This window comes from Vicia villosa, linkage group LG2, assembly GCF_029867415.1.
Source record: "Vicia villosa cultivar HV-30 ecotype Madison, WI linkage group LG2, Vvil1.0, whole genome shotgun sequence".
NCBI lineage: Eukaryota > Viridiplantae > Streptophyta > Magnoliopsida > Fabales > Fabaceae > Vicia > Vicia villosa.
In genome coordinates this window covers 219,229,668-219,247,074 of record NC_081181.1, presented here as the reverse complement: position 1 = coordinate 219,247,074, position 17,407 = coordinate 219,229,668, and the positions used below count along the sequence as shown (strand labels likewise).

At 38.0% G+C, this 17,407-nt stretch overlaps 2 protein-coding genes across 3 annotated transcripts in view; one reads left to right on the top strand and one right to left on the bottom strand.

Annotated features, from left to right (window-relative positions):
* The window catches only part of LOC131653982 (uncharacterized), a 40,752-nt gene extending 27,132 nt beyond the window's left edge, over positions 1–13,620 (top strand). The window contains exons 1-2 of one of the 2 annotated variants that reach the window (XM_058924349.1): positions 12,561–12,742; positions 12,858–13,620. In XM_058924349.1, coding sequence (XP_058780332.1) covers positions 12,882–13,433 — 552 coding nt within the window. In that variant the 5' untranslated portion in view covers positions 12,561–12,742; positions 12,858–12,881 and the 3' untranslated portion in view covers positions 13,434–13,620. Of the gene's footprint in view, positions 1–12,560; positions 12,743–12,857 lie in introns of those variants that run through there. The other variant, XM_058924350.1, reaches the window with a different exon arrangement.
* Positions 13,621–14,370: 750 nt separating this feature from the next.
* Positions 14,371–16,855, bottom strand: LOC131653983 (zinc finger A20 and AN1 domain-containing stress-associated protein 8-like). The gene is made up of 2 exons (XM_058924351.1): positions 16,695–16,855; positions 14,371–15,286 (listed from the first exon to the last, which is right to left on the bottom strand). The coding sequence occupies exon 2, from the start codon at positions 15,269–15,271 to the stop codon at positions 14,753–14,755; it is 519 nt and encodes a 172-aa protein (XP_058780334.1). The 5' UTR covers positions 15,272–15,286; positions 16,695–16,855; the 3' UTR covers positions 14,371–14,752.
* Positions 16,856–17,407: the final 552 nt, after the last annotated feature.

Below are 17,407 nucleotides of genomic sequence, written 5' to 3'. Positions count from 1 at the left end.
ATGTAAAGGGCATGGGTTCAACACTTGAATATAACTTTGACGTTAGAGATCAAAATAAACGAAGTAATGAACATTAATTAACAGTAAAATTTACATGTGAATTCACTCTAGTTTTCTACGGTAAATTCGCTTTTATTATTATGCTATTCAACCTATTAAAAACGTATTTTTGTTTGTAAAAAAAATTATGTTTTTATTATTCCTACTATGGATGTCCGATCTATTTTAGTGTGCATACCCAAAAAAATATAAATAGAACTGTTTTGCTTAATTTTTATTTATATTTAAATTATTTTTAAGATCAAATATTGGATACGTATTTATAATTTTTTAAGATATATAGAAATTGTAGTACAAAATTAATAGTCACAGTTATAATAATAAGAGGCTGCTGCTAAGTTATCACTAGTTGTTGTCTAAATTAAGGCTAAAAGGGGGGAGAAATTGTGTGGATTTGGTTGTTTGGATATGTGCATGATTGTATGTGCATGTTTGTTGTGATTGGTTGTGTGTGTTGGATTTGTTCTTGAGGGGGAGTTTTAATCCTATGTGATAAGAGGAGTAATGATCATGTGTGGCAGTGGGAGCATGGTGCTAGTGTGTTGAGAGTTTATTTCTCTCTTTACAGTGTGACTGTATTATGGTGTTGTGATGTTGTTGTGATGTCAGACAGAATGTCACGACATTTGGGCTCTGAAGGAATTATGGTTGTCTCTGAAGGAATTCTGGAGTGTGAGAGTTTTTTTTTGTGTTTGTATGTGTGTGAGGATGGGTGTTTGTATGTGTGTGAGGTTGGTTATCTCTATAGCTTTACTGTGTGTGCCCTTGATATGTTTTTGATGATATACCAAGTATGCTCTAATTTGTGTATCTTGTGTTTTTTTGTTGTTTGCTGCTATTTTTATTTCTTTCCAGCTTCATTATGCAAAGGTTGTTTCAGCCAAAATTTGGAAAGGCGGAGATTGTTAGTTCTATGATTTTATGATCGGCAACAAATTTGGTAAAACATGTATCACAGCAAGATGTTGAACTAGATGTTGTGACATATTGATCAGACATCGTAGTAGGCTGCGTTTTTACTTCTTAGAAGATTTGGTTTATTTAAATGTGAGATTCTCTGTTATTTTATCTCACATATTTTCACAGTAAAAGGAGGATTAATTTTGGAACAATTGTTTCTATACCAGTTGTACACTTGTTTTGTAAAATAATGTAATATCCCAATCTTTTGACACCGATAATTATCATTTAAATGAGTAAATGATAATTAGAGAGGGGTCATTAGTCTTATTACCTATTAATCTAAAGAATGGATATTAGAAGAATTAGTGGAGTGATTAGAAACAAAGATGATGGGTTAGAATTGAACTTATGGCATTGTTGTAAATAAGGTTAAGTTGGAGGGCATAATGGACTTATCTAATGCTTGCATGTGGACATAGAGGACATTAGATTTTGATGCATGAACTTAGGGAGTTGTTTGGCTTGCAAATCAGAATCCATGCAAGGGAATTAGAGAGAGAGCATAGAAGCAAAGAGAAGGAAGAAACTCATGATGCAAGTTCCATTTTCGCAACTATGGATACAGCTCCACTAAAACAGGTATAACTCTCAACTCGTAACTCCGATCGTAACGATTCTGGTCCCATTGGAAAGCTAACGAATTTCTCTTCGATTTGCACCTATGGTTCGTGTTCATAGCTTCCGTTTCGAAGGAGAAAACTGACCTTGAAGTTGTGTCAGTGATGCTGAAAGTTGGTACAAGAGTGATTACGGGTTTGATGAATTTGGAGTTGGAATTTTGGTCAAGTTAGGAGCTCAATTGCAGCATGTTCATCATCTAAAGCTCCATTGATCCAAGGTGAGTCCTTAGATAGTGGCTTGGGGAATTTGCATGTTAGGGTTATAATTGGGGTTAGGGATTTTGTGAGAGATAATCATAAATTCATGTCACTAACATGTTAATTGTGTTGATTGTTAGTTGTTTTTGATTAATCATTGACTGGTATATCTTGATCAGTGTTGCATGTTAAATTCGTGGAAATGATATAGGTGATGTTTGGAATCAATTATAGGACATTGAGACTGGTTTAGAAGCTTTAAAATGCAGAATTTGGGGTTCTGCAGGTGAAGTAACCGGTTACTTGGATGAGGTAACCGGTTACCTGGGAGCGAAAAGTGAAAAAAATGGATTCTGGGCTGAAGTAACCGGTTACTTGAAATGAAGTAACCCGTTACTCTGCATGCTGAGCAGAATTTTCAGAATTTCGAAAATTCATATCTCCCACTTCGTGTACCCGTTTGACGCGTACCATATACCGTTAGAAAGCTATTAAAGTGTACTATCTAGGAAAATTGGCTTTGGTGTTTAATTAATATTTTTCGATATATCTGACATACCTTAAGTTGAAAGTGCGACACTGAAACTATGTAAATTGTGTGTAGTTGGACTAAATTAGCTCATTGTTTCTAATTGCTATATTTTGCTGAAATGAGAATGCTATATTATGATGGAATATGATCATTCTATTGATGCCCATTGTTTCGGTTAAACAATCGGGGTTGTCTGCTTGCGTGCTTTAGCGTTTGCTTATGTGTGTGTATGCTGAATCGAAGTAGACCCGGTACTAAGTTACGATTCGGACCGTGGGTCCTTGAGTTGTCTGTGGGACTGCCCTGATCATGGATCCTAGAGGCACATACCTGAACTACCGTTGCAGTGTGCTTGTGAGGGCCTGAAGGCGTTTACTCACTTGCTGTATACACACTCGCGTGCTCGGTATGATGGCGTTATGCGGCTAAGTAAGCCTACGCATAACAGGTAAACCATCTCTAATGATGCCATGTAGGCTACATCATTAGGTTCCTATCCGGATGGGCTCATGCGTCAAGACGGCGTGTTGCACTTGCTGTTAACACCACGTGCGTACAGATGGTTAATGGGACGATGTCGCCTTTTAGGCAAGGTCATCTCGCAGCCATGTAGGCTTGTGCGAACCCATTTAATCATTCTTGCAGGGTGCTTGTGTAAGTCTCTTGACAAATAGGCATGGGTGAACCCACCGAGGGTGTGTTAGTAACTTAGTCTAGTGGTATTAACGTACTTCTGGATTCCCCGTATATGGATGCGGGTTTTGCATACTTGGTTGCTTATATAATTGTATATCTGCATTAATCGTCCAATGGTGGATGATTCCTTGTTTTCTCCGTGCTTGTACCGGACGTGAGGATAAAACCCGGATCAATGGTGGATTCGATTTTGTTGATGCATGTACCCTGTAGAACCGAGTGGACCCATAGGATAGGAGGACTCACTGAGATTTAGTAATCTCACCCCAATCAACTTATATTTTTTCAGGTGCAGTTTAGTAGCTTTTGGCAGATAGCAGGTTCGGATTGACGGCTTAAAGTGGTGATGGCTCGGAGACCTAGTCAAATCTCATTTTCCGCTGTGCAGATCCATTGAAGACACATGTTTTGTAATTCTTATTGGAATTTCATGTTGTATTGTATTATGGATCTTTCTATATCTAAAGCTTTTGTATGTACTCAGTATCAATTTAACGTTTCATGCATAATATACTAGTCAGTTATGTATGGGGTGTTACAGTTGGTATCAGAGCAGGTCGATTCTCGGCCGAGCCATGAGACATCACTAGCAATTCCTTTCCTCCTCACATGTGTGCGTTGCTAGCCTGATTTTACCAAAATCTCATTCAGTTGTTGAACTTGATCAACTCATCGACTGAGTGTGGGACGGTAGAATTACGGCAGAGCCGCCACGAGGACTCGTAAACCTGTAAGTGTCGTGAACTCAAGTAGCAAGGATTAGTTGGGTGGTGAATTATATATGGAAGCTGGATTTATTGGACGACGTAAGTAGAAGGGATGTTGGAGTTGACAGACTTAAGAGAAGCATTTGACGCAGAGAAGTAATACCCGAACTACCAAGGTGTGGATTGAGACAACCAGAACCCCCAGGATTTTGATTGGACGGAGTGAAACTTTCTCTAAGTCTTGGTAATAGCAAGGGAAAACCAGTAAGGATTGAGATAGGGCCTTGTAAGTGAGATTCTCCGAAGGTGTTGAGCTGGGATTTATTAGGATTCAGTACTGATGATGCTGCCGGTGTTAGGTGTGGCTGGTGAGCGGATAGGACAGAATAACCTTTGGAAGCACGGATAGAGGAGTCAGACCTTTCTGATTACGCTGGTATGGACAGTAATTGGATGGACGGAGTATTGGATCCTGATTCAGCTTGGTGTATCTTAGACGAAAGTGGTTACCTAGTAAAGGTTGGTGGAATGTATGAGTGTGGTAACTTACGATTGGGCGAGGCTTGAATACCCAGTCGATAGAAGAGGATATGTATTTCTATTCTTATCATTTTATATTTAGGTTCTAGAACTACACTAGATGGAATATGAAATGATGTAGAAGCGTGAGATGCAGTAACCTAAGTTCTTGTTAGTTGTTGTTCGTCTGACCCCGAGTGGAGCCATAGAACTACGCTTGGCGTTGGGTGTTCAGGCGAGTAAGAACTAAGATCTATCTGGAACATCAGTAGGATGATCGCAGTTGTGTTGGTTGTTAGGAACCATAGTATTCCTGTGAAATGAATTATCCTTGGAATCTCATGCATGCGTGGGACGAGTGGGTACGCGCACTGCATGGTAACCCGAAGTTGAACTTCAATCTTCGTGCTTAGCATTTTGGCTTTCCGAGTAAGTAAACCTTGGTGTGTAGCACTCTCAGGTTTTAGCATCCTGAGGAGTGTGATTCGAAGGATTTGAGGAACGATGAGCCTATTGGAAGCCTATTCAGACACTTGTCGGTTGTGACTTTAGGATACGCGTGGAGATCATTATACGCCACTGAGGTAGATACCTGGATACATGGCCTCGGAGTTAGACCACCATGTTGGTACTACCAGACGGGTATAATGCCACAGTATCGCTATCGTACACAAAGATGCGTGAGTCATCTTTTTCCGACATGTGTGAGACAAGGTGATCTGAAACTCAAGGTAGAATTCTGATTCGGCACTCGTGAGACACAGATCCAGACTCTCATAAGGTATGTGGGATAAGGATCCATACGTCGCGCTCGATAGTAGAGGAATAACTAGACAGCCGATGGTGAAATGGATCAAGATCCAATACTACACTTATGGAGACTCTTAGTGATCGTGATTGCGTGGGTTAGTATCAGATTGTACCTCGGGGACGTTCTCGTTTCATGAAGTGTTAAGTTGGAAATTTTGCATGAGTGTCTAGGGTGGGACTCATGTGCGGTCCTGATATCCTGGTCAACATTTTGAGCGGCTATCCTATACCATTGGCGACTAGTGACAGACTAGGCGAAATGTATCTTGGTTCGGCTCGATGTGATGTGTCTGGTAGGGTATTGGTAGATGCTCAGAGCAAAGAAGTGTGAATATAGGTAAAGCATAGACATTTTGTTTGAGAACTGCTAAGGAATTTATAAGAGAGATGTTCGAAGTGCAAATTGCAAAGTGCAATTTCTTGCATTGTGGCTACACTTAGACCGTTGGAAGCACTGCAATGAAGGATGCAGCCGCTGAGGAAGTCAGTTCAGTGTCTGATTCAGAGGTGGAACATACGATAGATGACTTTGTGAATGGAGTGTGGCTATGGGAAGATTGTTATATCAGTAAGTCGCACGAGTTATCAGATGTGATACTGCGCTAAGAGAATGAAGGTGTATTGTAGGGTGGAAGTTGTGTAAAACCTCTAGAGTCGTCATGAGCGGCAGTACATCGTGAAGGGTTCGATATACCAGTTGAGCAACAAAGACTTGTTGGAATGAAAAACATAGCAGTCGTACGTTGTGGATGTCAGTGACAGGGACGAACCTCTAAGTCAGTGAGTATTTGGGTTTCAATGTCCTGAGGATGAAACGTGTGCCCCAGTTGTGGTAGATGAACTATATGGAATGGCAGAGTAAGTAGAAGCTTGATTCAGAAGAGTACGCAATTTCGAAGAGTAGTAGTCGATGATGGATGTATATGGAGTTCTGGCGCGTGTTGTAATTGGACAACTGTGGAATAGGGATTATTGTGTATTAATGGAAACCAAGTGAATTATGGATATAACGTGACTCAGAGAATTTTCAAGGTGTGTGACTTGTTGGAATCAGAGTAGCGCAACGGATCAAGGAAGAATCAGATAAGTCAGAGGTAGGAACGAACGGACTATTTGTAGGATTCTATGTTGGGATGAAAGTATGTTCCTAAGGGAAATTGTCGAAGCAGCATTTCGTTTTGTCGTTCTCTCTAGGGGATCCACCATGACCACGAGAGATACCGACAGTGGACCAGATTGGGAAGAGACCTGGTGGATGACGTGTGATCCGATGTTCGTAGATCATCAGTTGAACTTGTAAGCATCAAGAGTTGGACGTAGTATCGTGATTGCCGGAATGCTGGGGGCTAGTGAAGACATTCAGCTGGCACAAGTTCCTTGTGGTTAAGCCTTGTACACTATGATTGTGCAGGAAGACTTGGGAAATGATTACAGGTCAGCTGTTGAATTTCGCCTCTCATCAGTAGAATCTTGTGTGAGGTTTTCGAATGTCGAGGCTATAGTTGCAAGATGCTACGCTATCATGGATTGCGGTGATGACTGATATGTCTAGCACTGAGGCGAGAGTTAAGTAAGGAGATTCAGTTGTATAAGTAAAGGTAAACTTGGGACAATCATCCTAACACTTTGGAAACCAGAAGTTAGGACCAAGAAATTCGGCTAATGCTTAACGTCATTGAATGGGCCTTGGTAGCGAATAATTTGAAGTGTCGTCATAGAAAGGATTATTGTAGCAAGAATGCTTGGATGGGAAGTAATTCAAGGAGCCTAAGTGAATCAGTAAGTGTGTTGGATAAGGGTGAACACAACAGATTTTGAACGGCAGATATCCAACAAGAGTGGATTGCTAGGGTTTCAGAAATTTGGGAGATTCACTACAGAGCAGCGAAGGCCTAGGACCTTGGAAGGATAATTCCCAAGGTAGGTCAAGGCGAAGTATCTGAATGGATGTGTTGCTTGACAGTTAAAGTTTCTAATCATGTATAGTAGGACGCAAGTATTGTTGCAGATTGCGTTTCTCCGTATCGAATGACCATCAGACAGAGTAGTGAAATTGTCTAAACAGGAGTGTGAGTAACATTCTTTCCCTTGGTTGGATAGATATGAGGGGTTGGTTTTCGTGGTGAACAGAAGGAATTCGAGGACGAATTCTAATTAAGGGGGGGAGAATGTAATATCCCAATCTTTTGACACCGATAATTATCATTTAAATGAGTAAATGATAATTAGAGAGGGGTCATTAGTCTTATTACCTATTAATCTAAAGAATGGATATTAGAAGAATTAGTGGAGTGATTAGAAACAAAGATGATGGGTTAGAATTGAACTTATGGCATTGTTGTAAATAAGGTTAAGTTGGAGGGCATAATGGACTTATCTAATGCTTGCATGTGGACATAGAGGACATTAGATTTTGATGCATGAACTTAGGGAGTTGTTTGGCTTGCAAATCAGAATCCATGCAAGGGAATTAGAGAGAGAGCATAGAAGCAAAGAGAAGGAAGAAACTCATGATGCAAGTTCCATTTTCGCAACTATGGATACAGCTCCACTAAAACAGGTATAACTCTCAACTCGTAACTCCGATCGTAACGATTCTGGTCCCATTGGAAAGCTAACGAATTTCTCTTCGATTTGCACCTATGGTTCGTGTTCATAGCTTCCGTTTCGAAGGAGAAAACTGACCTTGAAGTTGTGTCAGTGATGCTGAAAGTTGGTACAAGAGTGATTACGGGTTTGATGAATTTGGAGTTGGAATTTTGGTCAAGTTAGGAGCTCAATTGCAGCATGTTCATCATCTAAAGCTCCATTGATCCAAGGTGAGTCCTTAGATAGTGGCTTGGGGAATTTGCATGTTAGGGTTATAATTGGGGTTAGGGATTTTGTGAGAGATAATCATAAATTCATGTCACTAACATGTTAATTGTGTTGATTGTTAGTTGTTTTTGATTAATCATTGACTGGTATATCTTGATCAGTGTTGCATGTTAAATTCGTGGAAATGATATAGGTGATGTTTGGAATCAATTATAGGACATTGAGACTGGTTTAGAAGCTTTAAAATGCAGAATTTGGGGTTCTGCAGGTGAAGTAACCGGTTACTTGGATGAGGTAACCGGTTACCTGGGAGCGAAAAGTGAAAAAAATGGATTCTGGGCTGAAGTAACCGGTTACTTGAAATGAAGTAACCCGTTACTCTGCATGCTGAGCAGAATTTTCAGAATTTCGAAAATTCATATCTCCCACTTCGTGTACCCGTTTGACGCGTACCATATACCGTTAGAAAGCTATTAAAGTGTACTATCTAGGAAAATTGGCTTTGGTGTTTAATTAATATTTTTCGATATATCTGACATACCTTAAGTTGAAAGTGCGACACTGAAACTATGTAAATTGTGTGTAGTTGGACTAAATTAGCTCATTGTTTCTAATTGCTATATTTTGCTGAAATGAGAATGCTATATTATGATGGAATATGATCATTCTATTGATGCCCATTGTTTCGGTTAAACAATCGGGGTTGTCTGCTTGCGTGCTTTAGCGTTTGCTTATGTGTGTGTATGCTGAATCGAAGTAGACCCGGTACTAAGTTACGATTCGGACCGTGGGTCCTTGAGTTGTCTGTGGGACTGCCCTGATCATGGATCCTAGAGGCACATACCTGAACTACCGTTGCAGTGTGCTTGTGAGGGCCTGAAGGCGTTTACTCACTTGCTGTATACACACTCGCGTGCTCGGTATGATGGCGTTATGCGGCTAAGTAAGCCTACGCATAACAGGTAAACCATCTCTAATGATGCCATGTAGGCTACATCATTAGGTTCCTATCCGGATGGGCTCATGCGTCAAGACGGCGTGTTGCACTTGCTGTTAACACCACGTGCGTACAGATGGTTAATGGGACGATGTCGCCTTTTAGGCAAGGTCATCTCGCAGCCATGTAGGCTTGTGCGAACCCATTTAATCATTCTTGCAGGGTGCTTGTGTAAGTCTCTTGACAAATAGGCATGGGTGAACCCACCGAGGGTGTGTTAGTAACTTAGTCTAGTGGTATTAACGTACTTCTGGATTCCCCGTATATGGATGCGGGTTTTGCATACTTGGTTGCTTATATAATTGTATATCTGCATTAATCGTCCAATGGTGGATGATTCCTTGTTTTCTCCGTGCTTGTACCGGACGTGAGGATAAAACCCGGATCAATGGTGGATTCGATTTTGTTGATGCATGTACCCTGTAGAACCGAGTGGACCCATAGGATAGGAGGACTCACTGAGATTTAGTAATCTCACCCCAATCAACTTATATTTTTTCAGGTGCAGTTTAGTAGCTTTTGGCAGATAGCAGGTTCGGATTGACGGCTTAAAGTGGTGATGGCTCGGAGACCTAGTCAAATCTCATTTTCCGCTGTGCAGATCCATTGAAGACACATGTTTTGTAATTCTTATTGGAATTTCATGTTGTATTGTATTATGGATCTTTCTATATCTAAAGCTTTTGTATGTACTCAGTATCAATTTAACGTTTCATGCATAATATACTAGTCAGTTATGTATGGGGTGTTACAAATAAGATGTTGAGACATTTTAGGAAACATGTGATGCTTGTTCCTTATTTTAAGGAGAAGTTTTTTGCATAAATTATGCGACAATCAGTTTGTGGATTTGAATCAATTTGATTGAAGATTCTGAAGCTCATGCTTATGGAAGACTATTTAAAAGAACAATCTAAACCTAATGTATCAACTAAGTCGTGTGTATTGAAGAGTTTTGTAGGGTTTTAGTTTGATCATTGTTTATTGTGATGAGCCACTCTAATATCACCTTGATATTAGAGTTGGACTGAGTTTGAGTTGTAATTTGTCTATCACTCATATGCTTTTAAGCAAGAGTGGATTATGTGTCTTGGAAGTGTGTCTTCTATTATTTGATTGAAGTTGTTATCATTGTTGTGTGATAAAAGGGAAGTGAGAGGGGTCTCATATCTAGGAGTGTCTTAGATAGAAATAGCACGGGTAGTGATTTGGTGAGAATATTGTAAACCAGAGGTTGTTTACTTAGGATTCAAACTAATACTATTTTAGTGGATTTCCTCCCTAGCTTGGATGTCCCCCAGAGTAGGTGATGTTGCACCGAGGTGGATTAACAATTATTTGTGTTATTTACTTTCAGTTGTTTACCTTACTTGCATAATTGTTCTTATTGTTGTGATTGATCTGATATCATTGTCGTGACATCTGGTTTGATATCTGATATGTGTACCAGAATTTTAAATATCACTAGCATCGATCGTGCTATGAGTATAGCTTACAACCTCTGAATCAACATAAGACTCATTCATCTCCATCAAAACTTCTACAAAACCATGTGAGATGGACTTCGAGTCAGTGTCACTAAGAGGTGCATAAATCCCAAAATTCTCTCCTCTCTTGGGCATTATAAGGAATTGGTACGTTTCCCTGATCGTCACACTCATGTTTACAACCATTTCAAAAAACTAAGAAAAAAGAAATTAAGGTAAAAAAACGAGGATACCTGAAGTTGTTGGTGATAAGCTATTGAAGGCGTGTAGCTTCAAGGACAACTCTAAAGTGAATTTAAAAATATTTGAAATTTAGGAATAGATAGCAAGAAAGGAGACGTTTGATATTTATCCTATTAGTGTTATAAAACGGCTAGGTAAGTTGTATTTGTTCATAAATATAATGAAATTTGTTTTCCCATAAAAATACATCATTACGAAGAGAGAAGATATCCCACAAGATATTTACAATCATTACTGGTGTAACACACCAACACACATTATCATCATGCGGGATCTACGAGCGATTTCTAGACATATCAATGTTGAGCTAGGATACAATTTTAAGGATGGAATATATTCTAGGATTCTTTATCCAAATATTTCACCCTTTTAGACTTTATGCTTGGGGGGCTTATGTACATCCCAAAATTTTTAGCTTAGCCAGAATATCTCTTTTTAGTGTTGGTTGAGATGATGGATAAGAGGAGCAAGAAATTTCTTGACTAGCAAGGATCCGAGTTGCTAACCGTATATCAAGATCGTGCAGGTGCCCGGGCAGAATACATAGGTCATCCCTTGATAGATGTCGGATGGCGAGTTAGTAGCCCACTGTAACGGTTAAGAGGAAGCTCAAGGGTCACATGGAGGTTGCAAAATTGATGTATGAATTGTTATAACTCGTGATTAGGAGAACTTATCTTGCCAACACCAAACCCCCCCCCCCCCCTTCCCTCCACCCCATTTTATATTATTTCCAAAATGCCCATGACACTATTTACTCAAAAAAATTATCTTTTTTGGAAAAAAATTAGTGTTGCCAAAATCATCAAAAAGCAAATTTCAGGTACCGCAGAGTAAATTTCCGGTACCTCTTTTTTGGGCGATACCGGAAATTCTTTGTTTTTTACAAAATATTCTAGTATCCATTTATCGGAAATTTCAAAAATTTTGGTAATTTTATGAACTGAAGTCACACAGAAAATTTGAAATGCCGATATTTTTTCATATACCAGATATTTCAAATTTTCGGTATTAATTTTAAATGTTGCTACATACTGGAAATTTGAAATATTTGGTACGGGAAATTTTAAATTTCCGATATATAGCATCAGGCACGGTAAATTGATAAATCCAACAAAACTTTCGATATTTATATGAAATTTCTGGTACGGTACCGAAAATTTTAAAAAATCTAATATTTTACTAGAATAATTTGGTAAAAACGCTCTATTTAAATGGGTGACATGTATAAAATGGGGGTGGAAAAATAAATTCTCCATGATTAGTGGTCATATGGAGATGACGGAGGTTACCTTGAACATTCAAGCTTGGAAAACGTAGGGGCGGCTCATTATGGCCCATTATGTGATTTATTTTTTTAAATAATCCTAGACTTACGCAACGGTTTATAACCGTAGCCTAAAATGTAAAGTATATTTTTTAAAAAGCGTGCGATAATAATTAACTATCATTTTAAACAACACTTTCTCTCTTTTGATAAATTAACTATCACCGTTTGTTTTCTGGATCGGTGAATTTTCGCCATGAAGCTGAGGTTACTCGTTTTTACCAAATTTTACCAAATTTATTTTTCCACCCCCATTTTATACATGTCACCCATTTAAATAGAGCGTTTTTACCAAATTATTCTAGTAAAATATTAGATTTTGTTGGCCCTATATATTTTTTTGTGTTTCAGAATTTTTTCTGAAAAGTAAAAATTTTAAAATATGTATTATTTATATAAGATATTTTAATCCAAATTTTAGAATATGAATATAATTGTAGGGCACAAAGTAAAATTTTCACAATGGTGACAATTGAGCCTATGCATTATTGGGTCCATGATAGGCACAAAGCATAAATATTTTTATATTGTTAAATTATAAAAATTCTATTAAATCTTTTCTTTTCTTGCAAAAGAAAACTTTTCTTTTCCTTACATCGATTTCCTCTCACTGCTTGTCTAAGTTGTCTTAACCAAACAAACCACTGGAAAATCTGCGGCGGCAAGAGATGCAGTAGAAAGCGGTATCACAAAACAACCGACCTCCTCTTACGGCCAGCCGGCCACCACCACCTCAATCCTCAGCACGTTCTCAATTTCATATCCGGTACGCTTCCATTCCATCTGATTCTTCTCGATCCATCGAGTCATCTCTCTAATCTCTCAGTAATCCTTTAATTCAACTGTTAATTCCATTTCTGAGTCAACTCATCTTCCATTAGGTTAATCAATTTACCAGCATAACAATGGTGAAAGCATACAAACAAGAACACGTTTACAAGCATCCATGGGAACGAGTAACCTCGGCTTCTTGGCGAAAATTCACCGATCCAGAAAACAAACGCGTTCTCTCACACATTCTAGATGTAAACACATTGAGCACAAACCTCGATTCATCCTCCGGGAAGCTTTACGCGACGCGCGCGATAACCGTCCGTTGTCCGTGGCTAGTCCGGAGAATTATCGGCGAAGATATCTGCCACTGTGTTGAATCGACTGTGGTGGATGCGAAATCGCGATCGATGATGCTTAGTTATAGGAATATTAGTATGGAGAAGTTTATTGAAGTGGAGGAGAATACTCGGTATGATCCGCATCCGGAGAATCCGAATGAATGGACTGTTTGTAAGCAGGAGACGCGGATTCGGATTAAGCCGTTGTCGGCTTTGGCTTCTATGGCGGAGAAAGTTGAGCAGAGGTGTGCTGATAGGTTTCTTCAGAATAGTGCTAAGAGTAGGGATGTTATGGAGAGGATTTGCAAGTATCTTGAGGCTGAGTCTAGCTCTTTTTCTGTGTGATTCTAAAGCATTTGTTGTAGAGTGGAAATGTGATTATTTGTAATGGCTTATCTGGTATTCTATTGAAGAGAACAAGTCCAATATAGATTAAAGATAGGAGCTGATTTGAATTTTTAAAGAATGATGTTTTTCATTTTAAAAGTGTAAGAATAAGTGAAGTTTGATATGAAAGTTATTATGTTCTTAAGGGATAAACTTGTGGTTTTCTGGTTTTTGAATATTCTTGGCAATGGATGTTGGTTTGTTTTCTAGGTTAAGACTCACTATTGATAGTGTGTAGAGTGGAAATGAAGTTATAGTTGAATACTGAGTGTGCGTTTGATTATGGTGGTGAACGATGATTTTGATTATTAGTTGTATACTTAATAGAAACTAACTTTCATTTGATTTGGTAGGTTTAGGGCAATGTTGAAGTGAGTATATAATTTCAACTCATATGCAACATCAAGGTGTTTGAAGACAGAATCTACAACTGGAAGCTTTAATTTTACTATGATTTGTAAATTCAGTGGCAGATGTTGTAGTTAAAATAGACTAGATGGTTTGGGCATGTACTTGTAAGATTTGTAAATTCAAAAAAGGCTGAAGAGAAGTGAAACAATTAGAGGAAATGAAAAAACTAGAAAGACTGTAAGAAAAGATATTAAGATATTGAAAACAAATCTATAAAGCTGATTTCACTTAATGGAACAATACTTGACTGTTGTTTATATGTTGGGCAATTCCAAACATATACTTCCTCAATTTTGCTTTTGAAATATGCTTGCTCAATTTTGCTTTTGCAATTAGCAACTACTTTTAATACGTGTACACGCCCTCGCCGTAGTGTTTAAGATATATTACCAGTTTTCTTTTTGGTTTCTTGAAGCTCTACCCAACTTTAGAAATTGTGAAGCCAAGCAATTGCAAAACATTGTTAACAAGAGAAATTCAAAGATAGCCATAAAAACCATAATAATATACAATCTACTCATGTCTATGGATCCTTCATAAATCAACTGTCAATTGCACATACCATTTTGACATGTACTATTACAGAGATATAGATAGGGAACAAAATAAAAGCCTTATAATGCTTACACCACCAACTTCCACCAAACTAGCAGAGATTTAAAGACTTAAAAAACACTGGGGCATATATTTTCGCCAATCACATGAAATAAGCAGTCTCTCAAACTGCAGAGATAATACTCCAAGTCCCCCATCACATATAAAAATATAATAACAACATCAATAAAATATGCAGGAAACTCGGATCATCCCATGATGACAAAGAGCATAACAGCAGCTCGAGACATTAAACTTTTAAGACACCAGATCTATATTTTGTCAAGCTTCTCAGCTTTGACAACCGGGTTTGCTTTGGCTATCGCATCCCGTCCGGCAGTGCGGTAATCAAATGGACAATCATGCTTGTCTGAGTAGCGATGTACAGCACAGAAAAGGTTACCGCATCGACAATTAAATCCTGTTAAGCCAACCCGCTTATTGCAGTTGGTGCACCGCTTGGGACCATCCTTGGGCTTCTTCTCCAAACTCTCCTCTGAGCCGGAAGCAACTAACGGTTGTGCAGAGATGGTTTTGGGCTCCACTGAATCAACTGAGATTTCCACATTGGTGGCGATAGCAGGTTCAACTCCACTGCTGCTTGAGGAACCATTCATAATGTTCCCAATGGAAGATGCTGCAAGCGTGGCCTGCTCCTGTTTCAGCATCATGTCTTTGTGGCACTTGGAACACATGTTCATGGTAGCTGCACTTCCAAAAAATCCACAGTTGTTGACGCACAGCATAGGACCTTCAGGGGCAGCTTCGCATCCAGTCTGGTCATGGTCCATCTTATTTCAACTTTTCTGCACCAACGAAAAATTAAGTACTAAACCATCCAAATATAAATAAGTCACGAAATTAATTACAAATCTTTTTGAGCATATAAACGTCCAATTACACATATCAGCCACTTAAAGTATATAGCAAAATCAGCATCATTTCCAGATAAGTATCTATGCATGGGCCAAATGAAGCTTGGGTCAAAACATGAGCTCTTGAACAGGAAAGAACAGATAAATTGTGTTCTGATTCAGCATGCCTATGCAAAAGCTCACATACACAGATAACTACCAGTTTCTGGAGTCAAAACTTGATTCTAGAGAAAGCGCACATACACAGATAACTCCCAGTTCCAAGAGTTAAAACATGATTCTAGAGAAAGCGCACATACACAGATAACTCCCAGTTCCTGGAGTCAACTTGATTCTAGAGAAAGTGCACACACAAAACAATAGAGGAATGAAACTCTTTCATAAACTAATACCTCAAATAAACAAGATAGCAAAATTAGTCAGGAGAATAATATCCAGTAAACTTTTCAAAAACTAATACAGAACCCCTTCCTTCAACAAAAACATATCAAACTTATACAATAAGTGGATGTTCGCTGATTAAATCAAACACATCAAACAATTCATTAGAAAGCACAAAAACGCAACCCAATACACAATAATCCTATCACTCGCTACACACAACATAAAAGATATCAATGAACACAAGAAAACAAGCCCAAGACGCTATTAATAACAGAAAACAAAGAAGTATCCACATACTTTTTATTCATCATATAAATCACAACCCTTATCAGATCAAATAAAATAAAAGACTATTCTTACAATCGTCAGAACCTTATTACACCAAACAACATTAAAATCAAAATCATTTGAAAAAATTAATTTCAACAAAAGGAGAAAACATTTAAAAAAACATGTCATTTCCCAGTTGAATAACATGAAGACAAAAAAGCTCGACCAAAACATCGAAACATAAACACAGAAAAAACAATAATAAAATCAATATGCTGCAAACATGTTATTGAGTCCCAGCACCGAAAATTCAAAAAAAAAAAAAAATTATAACAAAATCAATAAGGTAACCAACCCCTACGTAAATCTGCATGTATAACCAAAAATCCCCAATTTTCCCCTCAACCTCAAAACTCAAAATCCTTTAAATATTTATTCAAAAAATAAAACTTTTTGAAAAAAAAAAAGGAAAATTTTAGGAAACGAAAGCTTCAAGCCGATCTACGATCAGAATCATATATCTCAGATAATAATCATGTATTCACCAAATTGAAAAGAAAAAAAAAATGAAAAGGGAAAAATTAAATTAAATAATCAAACAACAAGGGAAATCAAAAATTAAAACAACAATAGTCAAGCTGATAAGAATTGAAAAAGGAGGAACATGAGAAAACGGAACCCTAACCTTGATAGATTTGGGATCGACGAGGAGAGAGAAAGCGAAACCGGAGAAGGAGAAGAGGAGAGAGAAAGAAATTGAAATGAGTGTTGTTTCAGTGTTTGTTTCTGTTTCTCTCTCTTTCTCTCTCTCTCCGTTTGAAAAAGTTTCTTTCTCTCTTTGTTTTGCCAACGAACGTTGTTTAGTGATTGGGGGCGACGTGGGTAATCGTTATTGGGAATGGGTTTGTGCTGGGTTTACGATTTTGTCCTTTTTGGAATTTGGATTAGCGGTTTTGTTAAGGTGGAAATGTTTGGGGGAAGTGGGTAGGATGGTCTACCTAAATCATTTATTGAGTGATTGTTACGTTAAATTTTTTGGTTAAGTGGAGGATTTGGTATGTGGAAAGGTTTTTATTTTTTTTAAGGGATGAAACTATAGATTGTTTTTTATTCCAAAAAGAAAAGATTTTTTTTTTAATAAAAGGAAGGGTAAAATGAAAAGAAAAAAATATCTACACTTAAAAATATACTATTGAACTATTAGTAGAATACGGCAAGTAATGAATTAAAATTTAATGGAAGGTTATTTAGTTAAGTAAAGAATAGTCGAGATTAAATACAACAAAATTTCTTTATCCACCTTTTTATCTATGGGACTGATCTCTAGCGAAAACTCCAATTTGCCCCTACTTCGGAGATGTATCTTCAAAGTAATTTTTTTTTAGATTTTTTTCAGAC

What these genes read in the sequence shown, in the direction of transcription:
- LOC131653983 (XM_058924351.1), bottom strand. Translation starts at nt 15,271, where the DNA reads ATGGACCATGACCAGACTGGATGCGAAGCTGCCCCTGAAGGTCCTATG.